We start from the raw sequence: 16,192 nt of genomic DNA on the forward strand, positions 1-16,192 counted from the left end.
GTGACAGGGTCCAAGTCCAAGTCAGTTGCTGATGATGGTGATGATGATGGAGTGCAACACACGGAAGCAGCTCTCCTCTGGAGACGTTGAGGAGTTCTTCAACAGGGATCAATTCTTTCAGTTGTACCTGCGGGAGTTTGAGTACTTCAAGTTTGCCGCGCTGAAGCTGGATTCCTTCGAGTTGTTGGACGCTGAGAACTTCCAGCAGCAGCCAGAGGAATCGAGGAATATTATCTGCCTACAGTGACGAGATCAGGCGTGTGCTTCACAAGGGACGGTTTCTGCCGAGTCAGAGGGGGTAGCAACGGTCGTCTTTTGGTCGTCAGCCTGAGCACAACCACAAGGTCAACGAGGAGAAGAAGTCAGTCAGGAAGGTGACGTTCATCATGGGTGAACTGTTACAAACAGAGAGAGCCTACATCAGAGACCTGCGTGAGTGCCTGGAGACATGCCTGTTGGAGATGACCCGCTGCGCTCGAGATGCATAACCAGGAAGGGCCATTACTTACTTGTACCCTGGGTCAGTCAACAGGGCCTTCATTGACCTAAAAATTGTTGAAATGCTGGAACTTCTGCATGGACTACAGCAACTTCTGTGGACACCAGGGTTTTTGCTCGGTTTGCGACAAATGACCAGCTTACAGTTTACTTTAGTCTTTCCAATAATTTTTGTTCTACTCCACTACATCTCAGAGATTTGTGAGTATTCTTTCCACTGTACCTTTGGTACTGTAAGTACAAATTTTATTTTGTACTTGACTTTATATTTCCAAATACGTTTAGTTCTACTCCACTAATATTCTACTTTTTATTTAATATAGCCGATATACAAGCTCACAATGTGTCGCATTTGAGTTTATCAGCCGTATTTTTACTTTTACTTATGTAAATAATATGAGTATTTCTTTTCACTGTACCTTGGGTACTGTAAGTACAATTTTGAGTGATTTGTACTTTAATTTTTATTTTCAAATACCTTTAGTTCTACTCCACTACATCCCAGAGGCTAATAAGCCTATTCTACTTTTACTCCACTTCAATTATTTGCAACATTTAGTTACTAGTATACAAGCTCACAATGTGACGCATTTGAGGTTAAAAATCCTGCACAATTATTGTTTTTACTTTTGTTTTAACCCATTTAGGCCTGAATTTAAGGGGCTGGTAGGCCTATAGTTTCGTTTTCGAAGTACAGGGACGATCGGGACCCCTGCCCTGCGATTTGACAGTAGCCTACATTTCCATTTTGGCCGTGTTGATGTCGCTTCTGTTGTTGACTACTAGTCTCCTCTCCAATTCGTTCCGAGCTGTTTAGGAGAAATATCACAGATCTAACTTCATGATCAGCCCCAAATCCGCCACCTTCAAGCGAAAAAGTGTTTTTGCGAAAAATGCAGACTTATGCGCATTTTGAGGTGTTTCCATCCAGGAGATTTTGCGAAAGAACCTTAATGCGCAAAAAAAAGCCTTTATGGAAACGCACTAGTGATGCTCAATATTTCATGTCAAGGATCCCAAAAATTATATTTAATTGGCGCCAACCGGCCCCCATTTGAAAATATGTTGTTCGAGGGTTGCTCTGAAATAATATATATTCAAAGATTTGTGCCACATTTTCATGATTTTTCAAAAATAGCAGATCTATAAGCTTGTGGCGAGGCACTCGGTGCCGTGCTATGAGCTTGTAGATCTGCTATTTTTCAATAGCTAAAGTATAACAATGCTTAAAACTAAGGCTGTCAAAGTTAACGCGTTAATCGTGCGTTAACTCAACGTCCTTTTAACGGCGTTAATTTAATTAACGCGCGATTAACGCACGGTGAAGTTTGACAGGTTGAGAGACGCATGCATCTGAATGCAGGCAGGCAGATTCCAATAGCCCCGCCTTTCTCTCATCCCCCCCCACTCTCTCTCTACCATTCCCACACTCAGTCCGGACCGTCAGTACTATAGGGCTGCGCACTGGACAGTTGAGCTGTGAGCAGAGGCTGAATGCCTCCGTTCGGCTCGTTATTAATTAATTTGCTTCACAATGTGTTAGATCAGAAGCTCTTTGAAGTGGGCATTGGGCAAAAGCAAAACTCTGGCAGTTTTGGTTGACAAACATAGTTAGTTAGTTGTGGAAGCTTGATGCTAATCATGCTACACAGACCATGCTAATGAGTGCTAAAGCTAATGTTGACTTGCAGGAGAGAGAAGGGCAGGGGCTCTCGTGTGTGTGTGAGTGTGTGTTGAGTTTATGATTTTGTTTCCCTCTTCCATGGCATTTGCAATAAAGCAAGCATTCTCCCATGTTGAGTATTTCAAACTTGAAAAGACCACCAGTGGTCCCTGAGGGGATTCCAGGTGGCCCACAGCTAAATGATGGAGGGTTGGTAACCAAATGAACCCTTATAGATCTTTAACTCTCAAGAGTTGAATAATTGTTAAACAAATGCATTACTTAAAGTTAATTTACAAGAAGTCTACACAATTAGAGAACTTAGAAAAAATATATATTTAGGATGGATAAAAAATATGCGATTAATTTGCGATTAATCGGCGATTAACTATGGGCAATCATGCGATTAATCGCGATTAAATATTTTAATCGACTGACAGGCCTACTTAAAACACCAAAAGAGGGCCTCAACCTCAACCAAAGTGGGGTCCGGGGACCCCCAGGCGTCCTTGAGAGAGTTCCAGCTGAATGATAGTTTGGAACCAGTGTTGTTTTCGTCGACTAAAACCAAGACGAAAAATGTTCATCGACTACCTTTTTTCACTGACGAAAATTACATGGAGACTAAATGAAGACTAAGCTATGATGACTAAAACTAAGACTAAATATTTTGACAATTTCGTCAACAGATAAAAACTACAGTAAAATGTTAGGAAGGAATGTTAGATCCAGTATAAGTAAAAGACAAGTCATTTTACACTTGGTTGCATGCTGAAAATAGTCGATCTACAAGCTCACAACGTATCGCAGTGCGACACGCTCATTGAGCTTGTAGATCGGCTATTTTCACCTGTAGATTTAGTGGAAGAACTGGAGCAAAGATTGGAGCAATGTGGAGCAATATACAAGGATGGAGGAGGACAGAAATGACGGTGAGGACGCGCCACCTGAGGAACAACGGTCATTGGAATCTCAACTAATTCATTTCTTTGAATCTAAAGATATTGTGGTTGATCCAAACAACCTTGTGGCTAGGAGATGGCGGTTGCATGGGGGTTATATTTTGTACATTGAGAAAATAAATTATTGAATGATAATCTGTTTCTTGTGCATGCCTCGAATACAAAACGGATCAAATTCAGGTTTAGTGTGTTTAGCACATATGGACTAAATATATGGTATATGGTTGAAGCATTCAATTTCCTTGTGATGATGGTATAAATAGGAATATGACTTGTTAGAATATTTAGAATTTAGAATATTTTGTTATGGATTTATTTGGATTTTGAGCCACATACAGACCACCATTGGATGAGATTTGGCCTGACCGAAAACGTAGACTATTTTGTTATCTTTGGATTAGATTTTGTTCTAGATCATGCTGTATGATGGTACCATAGGAGGGTCCATTTGGTTTTATTTATTTGGCATTTGAGACACGGACCACCATTTGAGATTCAGCCTCTCAGACCAAAAACTTCAAATGTTTTGTTATCTTTGAGGATAGAGACAGCAACGTTAACACTACTGTATGCCGAATTGAAGTAGAAATGCTTATTTGCGACTTGAAATCAAATGCAATGTTTATTTCACTTGATTTTACATTCCGTCTTTCCCTGGTGTCATTTTACACTCTGTACTTCAGTGTGTAAAGCTCATGTATTTTTATTTGTTTTAATCAACATCCCCTCAAGATAGGTGTCTTTAGGCTTTATGATGTCTTAAGGGTCTTGCTGTGCTCCTACAGTAGGCTATAAGGTTTTGTGATGGTGGCGGAAACAGGATGGAAAGCAGCATTGAGGTGCACAGCTAGGTGTAGAATTACAAGCCAGGCAGAGATGGTTGCAGAGTTGTGTCATTCAATGATAAACCAACACCATTAACACTTAGACCGCTATTATTTATTGAAAAATTAGGATCTAATTCACGCCAGCATTTTTTTAATTTGAGCTCTTATTTTGAAAAGCCACCATTTCCGGTCCACAACCGGTAGTCCTAAGTTAGGAGTTTTCACACAGCTGGATGGGCCTTGTTTACAATGTGATTCCAGGCCGGAGCTCCGGAGAGCTCTAGATTGTCAGCTCTGTGCCGTCAAAGAAACGCTGTTTTGACCCAAAATGCCACCTGGGACAAGGAATAGGAGTTACAGGCGATTGAAAGAAATGGATAGAATGGATGCTTATGGCGACGACGATCTAAGATGGGCGATCCAGTCCTGTGCTAACAACACAGCTAGCTAACCGGCTAACGTGAGTAGCATTTTGGCTCGAGCAATCGAACGCGCTATAAAAGCTCAATTGCCGGAGGCCGTCGGCAATGGCGTTAAGCGCCAGTATCAAAATTAAGCTTCAATTGACTTTAATCGTCGGCAATGGCGCTGAAAGTATTAACAACCATTTTCTCATGACAGAGGCTGTCCTCATGCTGGCAGATACAAAACACAAACACCCCAGCTGGTACATATAGCCACCCGACTCTACCATCACCTCCACAATGCAGGGTACCGTGGCATCCCCCACTAACTCACAGACTGTACAAACACCTTTCAACCACAACTACATACCTACAGACTTTAGACTCAAAAACCAAACTAACAAAACCCTCCAACTACACCCCTCTCTCTTTTGTGTGCCTTTGGTACAGCCTGACGAGGTAATTGCAAGGCTTAACAAGATTATGAACATCAGCTGGAGCCTTGAGACTGGCTTCTCCTGTGTGCACTCCCCTGAAACCCTGCCTCCAGAAAGTAGACCTTTAGAGTAGGATGCCCACAATGACAATAGCATAATAGGCCTGACCCAGAAACAAAAAATAACGTATGTATTAGTATGTTTTTTAAGAGCATCTTTTGTCGATCCCATACGTCAGTCCATTACGGAGCTATGTGTGTCCATATGTACTGTATGTCTGTGTCTGTCCGAGCACGGAAAGCTGCAACACCTAAATCAGCCAGTACAGTACAGCACAGTAAAGTGGCACAGAATATACAGTATGAGCCCTGGGCCGTTCCTGGGGCTCTGGATGTTCCGGGGACCCCCACACGGACCCCCACACGGTAACTCCGTCATTTCGCGACCGTTTCGGACGCGGGGCGGCTGGCCAGAACCAGGCCGGCCCCCTTGACGCGTTCCTGGAGGTCTGGATGTTCCGGGGACCCCCACACAGTACACTACAATACAGTATGGAGCACAGTAGAGTTAGCCTGGGGTCCACCTATGCTTTCTATGGCACAGGATCCGCCGGAAGAATCTAGACACAGCTGCATGACATGAGACTAATTAATTAGAGCGACAGAGAGAGAGAGGAGTGTGTGTGTGTGTGTGTGTGTGTGTGTGTGTGTGTGTGTGTGTGTGTGTGTGTGTGTGTACGTGTGTGCGTCAATTTAACAAAGGTGCAGCCGATCAGAAATCAGCAGAGAGAGATCGACGTTTGCGCTACTGTATGCCGTATTGAAGTGGACTCGGCCCCAGACTTTTTTTTTTCTCCCTGGAAATAAAAACGTCAGGGTTTCCGAGGCTACAGTAGAGTAGGCCCACAGTAACTATAACAATACATGTACAGGGATATTTCACTTTCGAACATGTATGGGTTCATTTTTTAAAGTATACTCTGGCGTTGTGTGAACCCCACACAGTTTTTAAGCTACTTGGTTTAGTATTTAGATAATTATATTCATGTTATCAGACACGCCCCCCCTTTATTATATTAACCATGACAGATTCTTCAAAAACACCCGTCCTTGGTTCTGGTTACTGATATTGTGCTTCTCTGTGTGTGTGTGTGTGTGTGTGTGTGTGTGTGTGTGTGTGTGTGTGTGTGTGTGTGTGTGTGTGTGTGTGTGTGTGTGTGTGTGTGTGTGTGTGTGTGTGTGTGTGTGTGTGTGTGTGTGTGTGTGTGTGTGTGTGTGTGTGTGTGTGTGCTGACTTTTCTGTGATTATACAGTCCCTTAAAGTCAATGGCTGAGTTTCTCAAACGGACCCTGCGTAGCGAGTGGGCGTGTGGTTCTTCCACAACATCTCCCCTTTCACTGTGAACATAGATATTCAACATAGATGTGCCACGCAACTTTCCTTATAAGGCGCTGAAATAGAGCGTCGCAGTCCCGCCCCCTCGAGAGACCCGGAAAATAAATCCCTGTTCATTTTCTTCATAGACTTTGCAGAAAGTATTTATTTAAAGACGTTTACGCTGCGGACAAAGCCAACTCTTGTCGTGACAAATCATGACAATAAACATAATGTTTTGGGCCAAACAAAGAATTAGAAAGTAGAAAAAAAACACTTGTTGTTTTTCTTCTTTGTAATTATTTGTTTTGTCCAAAATATTGTGTTTGCTGTCATGAGTTGTCACGACTCGAGTTGGCTTCGTACAACGCTTAAAAGGTCTTAAAAAAATACTTTTTGAAATGTCTATATATATATATATATATATATATATATATATGGCAATTGAATTAATTTAGCATCAATTCATTTAATTGATGCTGAAGTAGGCCTAAACATATGTTTGTTTAATTTCAAAGTTTTTATATTTAAATTAGATGAAGGCAGTACACCATTTGTCACCATGGCTGCATTGTTGAAATAGTGCCTGATGCAGTCCAAATATGTATATAGAAACATGTTACCAGGATGGTTTAATTAACCATTATCCTGAATACATCTTGTGATGTATCAATGAGGCGGTCAACGACTTTATGTTCCAATGACTTTAATAATAACTCTTAGCAGGTACAGACATCATACAGACAGACCGGGTACTTCTCATCATCTAATCTGTAGTGCTTTACTGAACTGTCGTTAAATGTAGGCTGCTACAGGTGCCCGTGAGCCATAACCACATATCATTATATTATATGAACGATCACATTGATATATGACATCAATGTGATTAACAATTAAACAGGTTAAATCACCATTTTCTTTTATTTCTTTGTTTTAAAGAGTTTCAGTTACTTCATCAATATTCACATTTTCACAAAATATCAATAAACCCATCTTTTCTTTCTTTCATCAAAATCACAATACATCTTATTTCCATTCATATTCATATTCCCATGTTTACTTTTCTCAGCATCAATACACTGTTTGGCTTTTACCAATAATATTGCTTATTGATTAGAATGAATTATTTTTTTAAATGTCACATCAACATGCTTCTGTCCTGAAAACAGGTTAACAGCACTGTACTGTATTGACATGCTACAATGCTACATACTAGGCTACAAGATACATTTCAAGGCATACTGGAGAGGATTAGTATATAAAAACGAAAATAAACATTTCTCAATGTACACAGTAGAATCACACATTAAACATTACAACAGGAGCTTTTAGCACTAAGGGAGCAACACAAATACTGTGAGTGAAACAAACCAAAATGCCACGTTGGTGAGCAGCAGTAATGGCTGCCATGAATCTGACTGCTTAGGCCTAGGGCTGCGTTCAAATTGCTAGGGTTGTTCCCTACTCCCCATACGGGGATCCAGACTCAGTGGACTTAAATAGTGATGAATTCGGACAATACTTCCTGTATGGGGAGCACCGACTCTGACATCAATATCGGTAGAGGGCGCTATAGGTCCGCGGGTTCATGTACTTTTTATTTGCATTGTAATCCCCATAGGGTTTTTTCAGATCGCCTCATAAAGAACTGTATGAAAAATAAACAAATCATCCCGGCCGTTTCACTCATTTGGATATGAAGAATCAACTGACTACAAGAAACCAGTCAAAACGCTGCTGCTGAATCTTCGCTAGGAACAGACAGTATCAAATTAGTGACTGCAGGCTGTCACCTCCCTGACAATTAAGGACAGTTTGTTAAATTATTTTTAAATTAATTGATGAATAAAGAAAGAATAGGTTAATGAAAATATGTTTGCAGGCATTTAGGCCTATATGTCTATGATAAAAGTTATTCTTTTAAAATAACATAGGCCTATGATTATTATCAATAAATTAATATTATATCCATTATCCAGCAATATGAAAACAGTGCACCTGCTAATCCTGGGGGGGGGGGGGGGGGGGGGGGGTACGGCAAAAATAGCCGATCTATAAGCAACGCGACGTCCGTGTTGTGAGCTTGTAGATCGGGTACTTTTGGTAAAGAATTACCAGAAGTAGCCGATCTACAAGCTCTGCTCACAATACGGACGTTAACAGAAACAGCAGTCCAATAAATTACTGCCTACATAATGAAGTTTTAATGTATTTATCGCAATTCAATGAAATACCCTGTATCTCATTACAGTTACAGACCCTGATGGGTCTGTAACTCTGAAAATAGCAGATCTACAAGCACAACTCCTCGCCTTCTCCAGATCTAATATATACACACACTGTCTATTATACACTAGTGTTGATTTTGTCGACTAAAACTATGACGAAAAATGTTCGTCGACTAAACTAAATATGTTGTCAATCTTCTCAACAGATAAAAACTAGACTAAAATGTTAGGTAGAGACTAGTGGAACTAAAAGATATAAGTTATGCTTGGTTGCATACTGAAAATAGCAGATCTACAAGCTCATAGCGTGGCACTCGGTGCCGCCCTATGAGCTTGTAGATCTGCTATTTTTTTATTAAATCATGAAAATGTGTCGCAAATCTTTGAATAATATTGTTTCTCTTTTTTTTCATCAGAAAACTGTTAGGATTTAGAAGACATTTTGTAGAATCTGGTCTCAGGTCTTAATGGGTTAATTAGATTATTAACCCCTTTAAGCCCCTATATACTTCATCATACGACGCATAGGAAAAAATAGCTGATCTAAAAGCTCACAGAGCAGGCTGAGAGAAAAACTATACAATAATGAAGCAACGATTCTGATCTGATGACACGAGAGACAAAACAACAGTGTGATCTAGTTGAGCTCATACAACAACTCAGCAGTGGATCCAGATTCAAGCACAAATCCAACATGGAGGTTGTGTGTGAACGTGGTGTGGACTGTGTGAAGGACAGTCATGGTGTCGTCAGACACACCGTAGAAGGACAGAGTACCTGCACTGTGGTCCAGGTACACTCCTACTCTGGAGGACACACAGCCTGGGATGGGAGTAGCAATGCGTCTGTGTCTGAAAGTATAACCTTGTTCTCTACACTCTAAAGACCATGATTTATCATTGTATCCAAATACACATTCATCACCCCACCATGTTCTGCTGATATCTTTATGTGAGACTGCTATAGCACAGCCTCCACTCCTCTTTATCTCAGAGTACCAGCGTCCACTCAGAGCCTCTCTACTCAGAACCTGATGGTATCTAGTGAATCTCTCTGGGTGACGAGGATGTGATTGATGTGTGTTCATCTCTGTTACTTTTCTGTCTCCTTCAGACAGAGACAGGCGTTGATGAGCTGTGTTTGGATCCAGTCTGATCGGACGTGAATACTGTAAGAACTCAGCTCTGGTCTTGGGTTCTGCTGGTGTTGACAGTGAAACCAGTGGCGGATTTACCAATCTGGGGGCTCCCAGCAAAGCTGAGCCGGGGGGGCGGAGGGTGCGCCGCGGGCGGACGGCGGGCGGGCGGCGGGGGTCCAAAGCCTCGGGGCTCTGCGCAACTGCGTGGTCTGCGTCGTGCAATAAACTGTCCCTGAGTGAAACATCCACTCTGTTCACTGTCTCTGAGACGTTTGTCCCTTCCTCTGTGAGAATGTCCTCTAGTCTGTCCCTCATCTTGGACACGGCCACAGTCACATCTTCAAAGTGTGTCAGAGGACGGACATGGCTGCTGGCTGGGTGTGTAGATTCACTGGTGGTTGAGAGGGAGGAGGTGTAACGCTGTAGAAAACGGATGTGATCCTCTGTGAGTGAGAGCTGCTCCAGCTCAGCATGTCTCCTCCTCAGTTCAGTGACCTCCTGCTCCGCACGCCTCCTCAGTTCTTCAGCACGACTCACTTGACGTTCCTGCTGGTCTCGGATCAGCTGACTCACCTCAGATCGTCTTCTCTCCATGGAAGAGATGAGCTCAGTAAAGATGTTGTCGCTGTCCTCCACTGCTCTGTCGGCATGGTGCTTGATGGACTCCACCTCCTGGTGAAGCCCCTTCACGTCTTTCTCTCTCTCCTGGATTCTCTGCTGGATGTTCTGCTGACTCCTATCGACCTCTTTCTGTCTCTCAGCCCGTTCTGCTGCGGCCGAGGTCATATCGTGACCTTTGTGTTCGTCCACGGAGCACAGAGAGCAGATACACTGCTGATCGGTGCGACAGAAAAGCTTCCTCACCTCGTTGTGACGAGAGCAGATGTTCTCCTGAAGCTCTCCGGAGGCTTGGACCAGCTGGTGTCTCTTAAAGGCAGGAGACTGATAGTGAGGCTGAAGGTGAGTGTCACAGTAAGAGACCAGACACTGAAGACAAGTCTTCACAGCTTTCAGTCTCCTCCCAGGGCAGACATCACAGGCCACATCTCCAGGTCCAGCGTAGCAGTGATCAGGAGGAGCAGCTTGGAGTCCTGTTGATAGATTGATACAGCATTTATTTATCAATATGATAAAGAATATATATATTTCATTTTTCTATGTGCCTGTACCCTCAAATTAATACAAAAAAAGTAAATTATTACTGTGTAGCCATCATAAAGCACAGAGCAACTGTGTCAAAAGTAATAAACACTATACTATAAAAAATGGTCAATCATTGACCAAATCCTCAGTGAGGATACAGTGGAGACTAGGCATGCCGCGGTTTACCGAATTTCGGTAATACCGCGACAGGAACAGCCACAGTGTTGATACCGTGAGATTTCCGAGCTTACGGTATTTTAATACAGCGTTGGTGGGCGGCGCATGCTGCGCGCATGCAGTGCAACTCCACTCCCAGACTAAGGCAAAACATTTATTTTCACCACACAGCTGCAGTAGATTGAAAAGTTGCTTCCTACCTCTGAGTTGCTGAAAGACACCCAGATCCAATTGTATATTCCATATTTTCACATGTACTAAACTAAAAGTGTGAACTGTCAACACAGAGGCACGCAGTTGTGAGCATGCGCAGATTGCACTACCTGGAGCAGATTGCTCCAGCGTGCAGGGTACAAAACGGCCATTAGGCGGAGCCATAGTACAGTGAAATACAGTGGGGAATAGCTATTGATTCATTGATTGAATACTTTATTGGCAGAAATGTAATCAGTATAGGGTACAGTCAAACACATGTCCAAAGGGATCACTGAAAAAAGTCCTTGCAGTCTTGTTTCCATTTGGTCCTGGGTAATCAATTCATAATCATGACAAGTCACATGACAAATAACAAAATTCAAATTATCATAAAAGGTAAAAAAAAAAAAGAAAAGAAAAGATATGTAGGCCTACAGGTTGGGGAACAAAAAAGGGCTTATAAGGAGGTGGGGGTAGTCACTAGACATAGGTGGGGGGGGGCAATCTTTTTTTTAAAAATATAAATACCGTGAAATACCGAGGTATAGGTTTTCAATACCGGCACCGTACCGTACTGTAAAATATCATACCGTGGCATGCCTAGTGGAGACATGCAGAGCTGGAAATTAACTAAGTACATTGACTAAAGTACTGTAAATGTACTTAAGTACTGTATTTAACTAACATTGTGAGGTATTTGTACTTTACTTGAGTAATTCCAATTTCAAATACTTTTACTTCTACTGCACTACATCTCAGAGACATTTACTATACTATTAATTAATACTATTTAATTTGATATAACTTTAGTTACTATTAGGGGTAAACGATTATGTAATTATGACCGATCTCCGATTATTTGCAGGGTCATATCTGCCGATACCGATTGTGACCGATTCTGATATTATACAGAGGACCACAATGGAAACAAGCCTAGCACAAGACAAAGTTTAGTGTCTTGTATTCAATCAATCAATAAATAGCATATACTCTAGTCTAAGTGTCTGTTTTCACAACTGAAGGAGATGAGAACACAAATTAAATGTATAATTATTTTTTAATTATTTTTGCCGGTGAAAAACGATTAACCCATTTTGGGGGGGAACCCCTTTTGGTGTTTTAAACATTATGTTATAATTTAGCTATTGAAAAATAGCAGATCTACGATTAATGGTGAATCCCTAATTACTAAACATACATTACCATTGAATTCCTGAGACTGTCGTAGTTGCGTGGGAGTGGCCTGTCACAACTATTCCATCATCTCCTAATCGCAATCATTTCAGATATAATCACAATTATTTTTGCATAATCGTGCAACTTTTCAAAAATAGCAGAAATAAATAGCAGATCTACAAGCTCACAACACGCTATTTTGTACATTTTTTTTGGAAAGAAAAATATACAAATATGAATCATGATTAAATGTGTCAGAGATTTCTTTGTATATTTAAGTTATTTGTCATATTTCTGTGCAATTTGTGATTACGAAGTCTAAAAGTAAAATACAAATTGTAATGTTCAAAGTTCAATAAAAAAACAACAACAATTGAATGCCACAGACGAAAAACAGTCCACACTATGTATCCATAATGTATAAATGATAGATAAGGGATCAGGACAACGAGGCCTTTTCGTGGAGGGGTCAGAATGAAATTTGGACTTAGACTGTTTTTCGTCTGTGGTACTCAATTAACCGTCAACTTAAATTAGTAATGGTGACAGCCGTACACATGGTGTGTTTATTGTTTAGTTAAATTAGTAATGGTGACAGCCGTACACGTGGTGTGTTTATTGTTTAGTTAAATTAGTAATGGTGACAGCCGTACACGTGGGACAGCCGTACACGTGGTGTGGTTATTGTTTAGTTAAATTAGTAATGGTGACAGCCGTATACGTGGTGTGTTTATTGTTCAGTTCTGGGTAAAGTCCAGACCTTCTGGGACACAGTGATAAATCACATGTCATATCTCCTGTTTTCTACTCCATATAGTTGACATGGCTGGCCTTGGGACTCCATATATGGACTTGACACTTTATTATACAGTCCTGATTGTCCAACGCTATTGGAGTTGAGAGAGAGAAAGAGAGAGAGAGAGAGAGAGAGAGAGAGAGAGAGAGAGAGAGACAGCCAATGAGGGAGCAGAAAACAGCACTGGTCATGTGACCCATGCAGTGCTCGAGGCAAGCTGTAGATTTACTTCAGTAAATGTACTCAGTTACTTTCCACCGCTGTTTCATGTCTTTATCGGTTCAGTAAATGTATATCTGACAGACAGGTTGTTTTTACAAGAGAACTTAAAGGTCTCACCTGTCTTCTTCAGGCTCTCCACCACCTCAGCCGGTTTGAAGGTTTGTCTGCATTGAGGACAGCTGAACCTCCCTCTCTGATCGTCCTGGTTCCAGTATCCCTCGATACACGTCCTGCAGTAGCTGTGTCCACAGGGAACAGTCACTGGATCATTCAGTAGATCCAGACAGATAGAACAGCAGAACTGTTCATGATCCAATCCCTGCTGCGCCATTTTAGTACGACTGACTGACTGACTGACGAGTTTAGTTAGGTTGCATTTTCTCAGAAATCACATGACATGGGAGGTTCATCCCGGTTGTGTGTGTGTGTGTGTGTGTGTGTGTGTGTGTGTGTGTGTGTGTGTGTGTGTGTTGGTGCTGGTTGATGGGGCTAATAACAAAGGGCTTGGCAGGAATCTGCTGCAGGCCCTCTGCTGAGGTTACAGGTTCCACTTCATTTCCTTGTGTACAGCACAAACATGAGATACAAATAAATGGTTCAACTTTATATTGAGCTTGTGTTCAGGTAGATTATTATAAAAATACGTTCAGAGAAAAGATTAGATTTAGAGTCGATAGATTTATCTCTGTCTTAATTTAGACCAGTAGCACTGTGCGCTACCGACTGGCTCTACCAGTATGTCTGCATGTTTGGTGTCTAAGATTGTGTGTGTGTGTGTGTGTGTGTGTGTGTGTGTGTGTGTGTGTGTGTGTGTGTGTGTGTGTGTGTGTGTGTGTGTGTGTGTGCGTGTGTGTGTGTGAGAAGGAGATTTTTCTTACTGATTATCTCCACCAGGCCGAAGGCATGGGGAGAGAGTATGTTTTGCACTCCATCCGTGTGTCCGTCCGTCCGTCCGTCCGTCCGTCCGTCTGTTAAAGGTATATTCAGTGATTTCACTTAATTCAAATATCACTTATTTTTTCTTATTTTTTGGATAATCCTCCCTACTATAAAGTGTGCTGACCATATAAGGAGTTCATCCATGTCCCCAGTGAGCCCCTGGGGTCAGAAACCCTAGTTTCGGTTTGGGCTTTGGGTGGCAAAGCCTTCATCCAATCAGGATAGAGGGGGCCTTCCTCCAATCATGATCGAGTGGGGCGGGCATTGGTGCACGTGCTGTTGGTCTGTTGTACTTCCCCCACTGTAGAGCGTGTGTATGTGCACATCTTGTTACCGGGTGGACCGTTTTTTTTTCCAAATCACCCAAATCACTGAATGCTCCTTTAACAGCTAATCTCCAAACTTTGCACACACTACCTGGATGCCAACGATGAACCTCTGCCCCAAATGTTACAGAACGGCCTCTTATAGCGCCACCAGGAGGCCGACTTTTGAAAAACACATTTTTTTAATATTACTCCTCCAGATTCTGTCCAAACATCCTTAATTGATAAGATCGTTACACCCTACCTCTATAGTCATGTGTTCAAGAAGGATCTGTCCGATATTTCATATTCCATCCTTATTGCCTAACATTGGCTTTCAAAATTTTCAGAATGAACAAAAAGCCTCAAATCATGAACGCAGCGTGCAATTTACGTGAAATCTTTCACAGACTTTCCTACTAGGCTGAGGAATATATCCCACCCTTTTCACATTGGCCTATTATAGCGCCACCAGGAGGCCACAACCTGACCTGCCCTGGTGGAGACCTGTGCCCCGAGGGGCACTTTATCTAGTTTCTTCTGCACTGTAATGCATATCAAAGTGTGGGTCCATGACATTAAAAAGGTTGATAATCACTGCCCTAACCTTAGATCATTGACTGAGTAAGTGCACATTTAGACTCCAACATTTGTACCTTTTTACTGTGTGCGTGCAGCTCGCTATAAGTCTGCAACCTTGTGTTGGGGAGGTTGGGTCAAATGAATGGATGTCGTGGGGAGTAAACTGCAATATGAGCGACTTCCGGTGGTGGCAATGACTTCCGGTCTTTGCTCTGTACCGTTGGATTCCTCGTACCCATAAACGGGGGGTTAGTGTGATAATGCTGGCCTGTTGCCGGAGGCTCCAGGAAGTACACAGGTCCACACGTACATTGTACCTTCAAGTGCAGTGCCAACGAAATAAAAGAAAACAAATCAGAATATTTTTCTCTCGTTTGATATCAATGAAAATGTCCTAGCAACCAGTCGGTTCGATTCCCTATGACGTTTCAACCAGTCGGTTGGATTCCCTATGACGTTTCAACCCGTCGGTTGGATTCCCTATGACGTTTCAACCAGTCGGTTGGATTCCCTATGACGTTTCAACCAGTCGGTTGGATTCCCTATGACGTTTCAACCAGTCGGTTGGATTCCCTATGACGTTTCAACCCGTCGGTTGGATTCCCTATGACGTTTCAACCAGTCGGTTGGATTCCCTATGACGTTTCAACCCGGTTGGATTCCCTATGACGTTTCCAGACGTCGTATGGATGGAATGTGTGAACAGGTGGGGAAAACCATCCCCTAATCAGTAAGTGGTAATTAGCTCACCACACGGCTAACTAAGCCTACGAGCAATCTTCCACACTATTATACATTAGAGGAATATTACATATACAAACACTATATATATAAAAACTCTTTCAATCATTGTGTCTATAGGGCAGTGACAGTGACAGTGACCGCGACAGTTAGGCAGAGGTTCGGAGTCTCTATGTATGAAAACAGTAAGAAAACCCAGACAGCCACAAATATGAAGACAGGCACGTCAAAAACCCAGACACCCCAATCATTTGACTGTGACAAATGTTCCAAAACATACATCAACCACACTGGTTTGCACAAACACAGGAAAAAAGAACATGGTGAAGATTTGCCAAAATTTTGTGTAGACAATGTTCGAGGAATTTATGTAACGCCTAGAAAC

The 16,192-nt window shown here is 42.1% G+C and overlaps 1 protein-coding gene across 1 annotated transcript; it reads right to left on the minus strand.

Moving 5' to 3' along the window:
* Positions 1-9,030: 9,030 nt before the first annotated feature.
* Positions 9,031-13,571, minus strand: LOC306917588 (tripartite motif-containing protein 16-like; the record flags this gene model as incomplete). The annotated part of the gene is made up of 3 exons (XM_079495884.1): positions 9,031-9,593; positions 9,759-10,622; positions 13,358-13,571. 3 exons carry the CDS (start codon positions 13,569-13,571, stop codon positions 9,031-9,033), a joined length of 1,641 nt encoding a protein of 546 aa, XP_079352010.1.
* Between the last annotated feature and the right edge of the window lie 2,621 nt (positions 13,572-16,192).

This window comes from Electrona antarctica (assembly GCF_951216825.1).
Source record: "Electrona antarctica genome assembly, chromosome: 24".
NCBI classification, from domain to species: domain Eukaryota; kingdom Metazoa; phylum Chordata; class Actinopteri; order Myctophiformes; family Myctophidae; genus Electrona; species Electrona antarctica.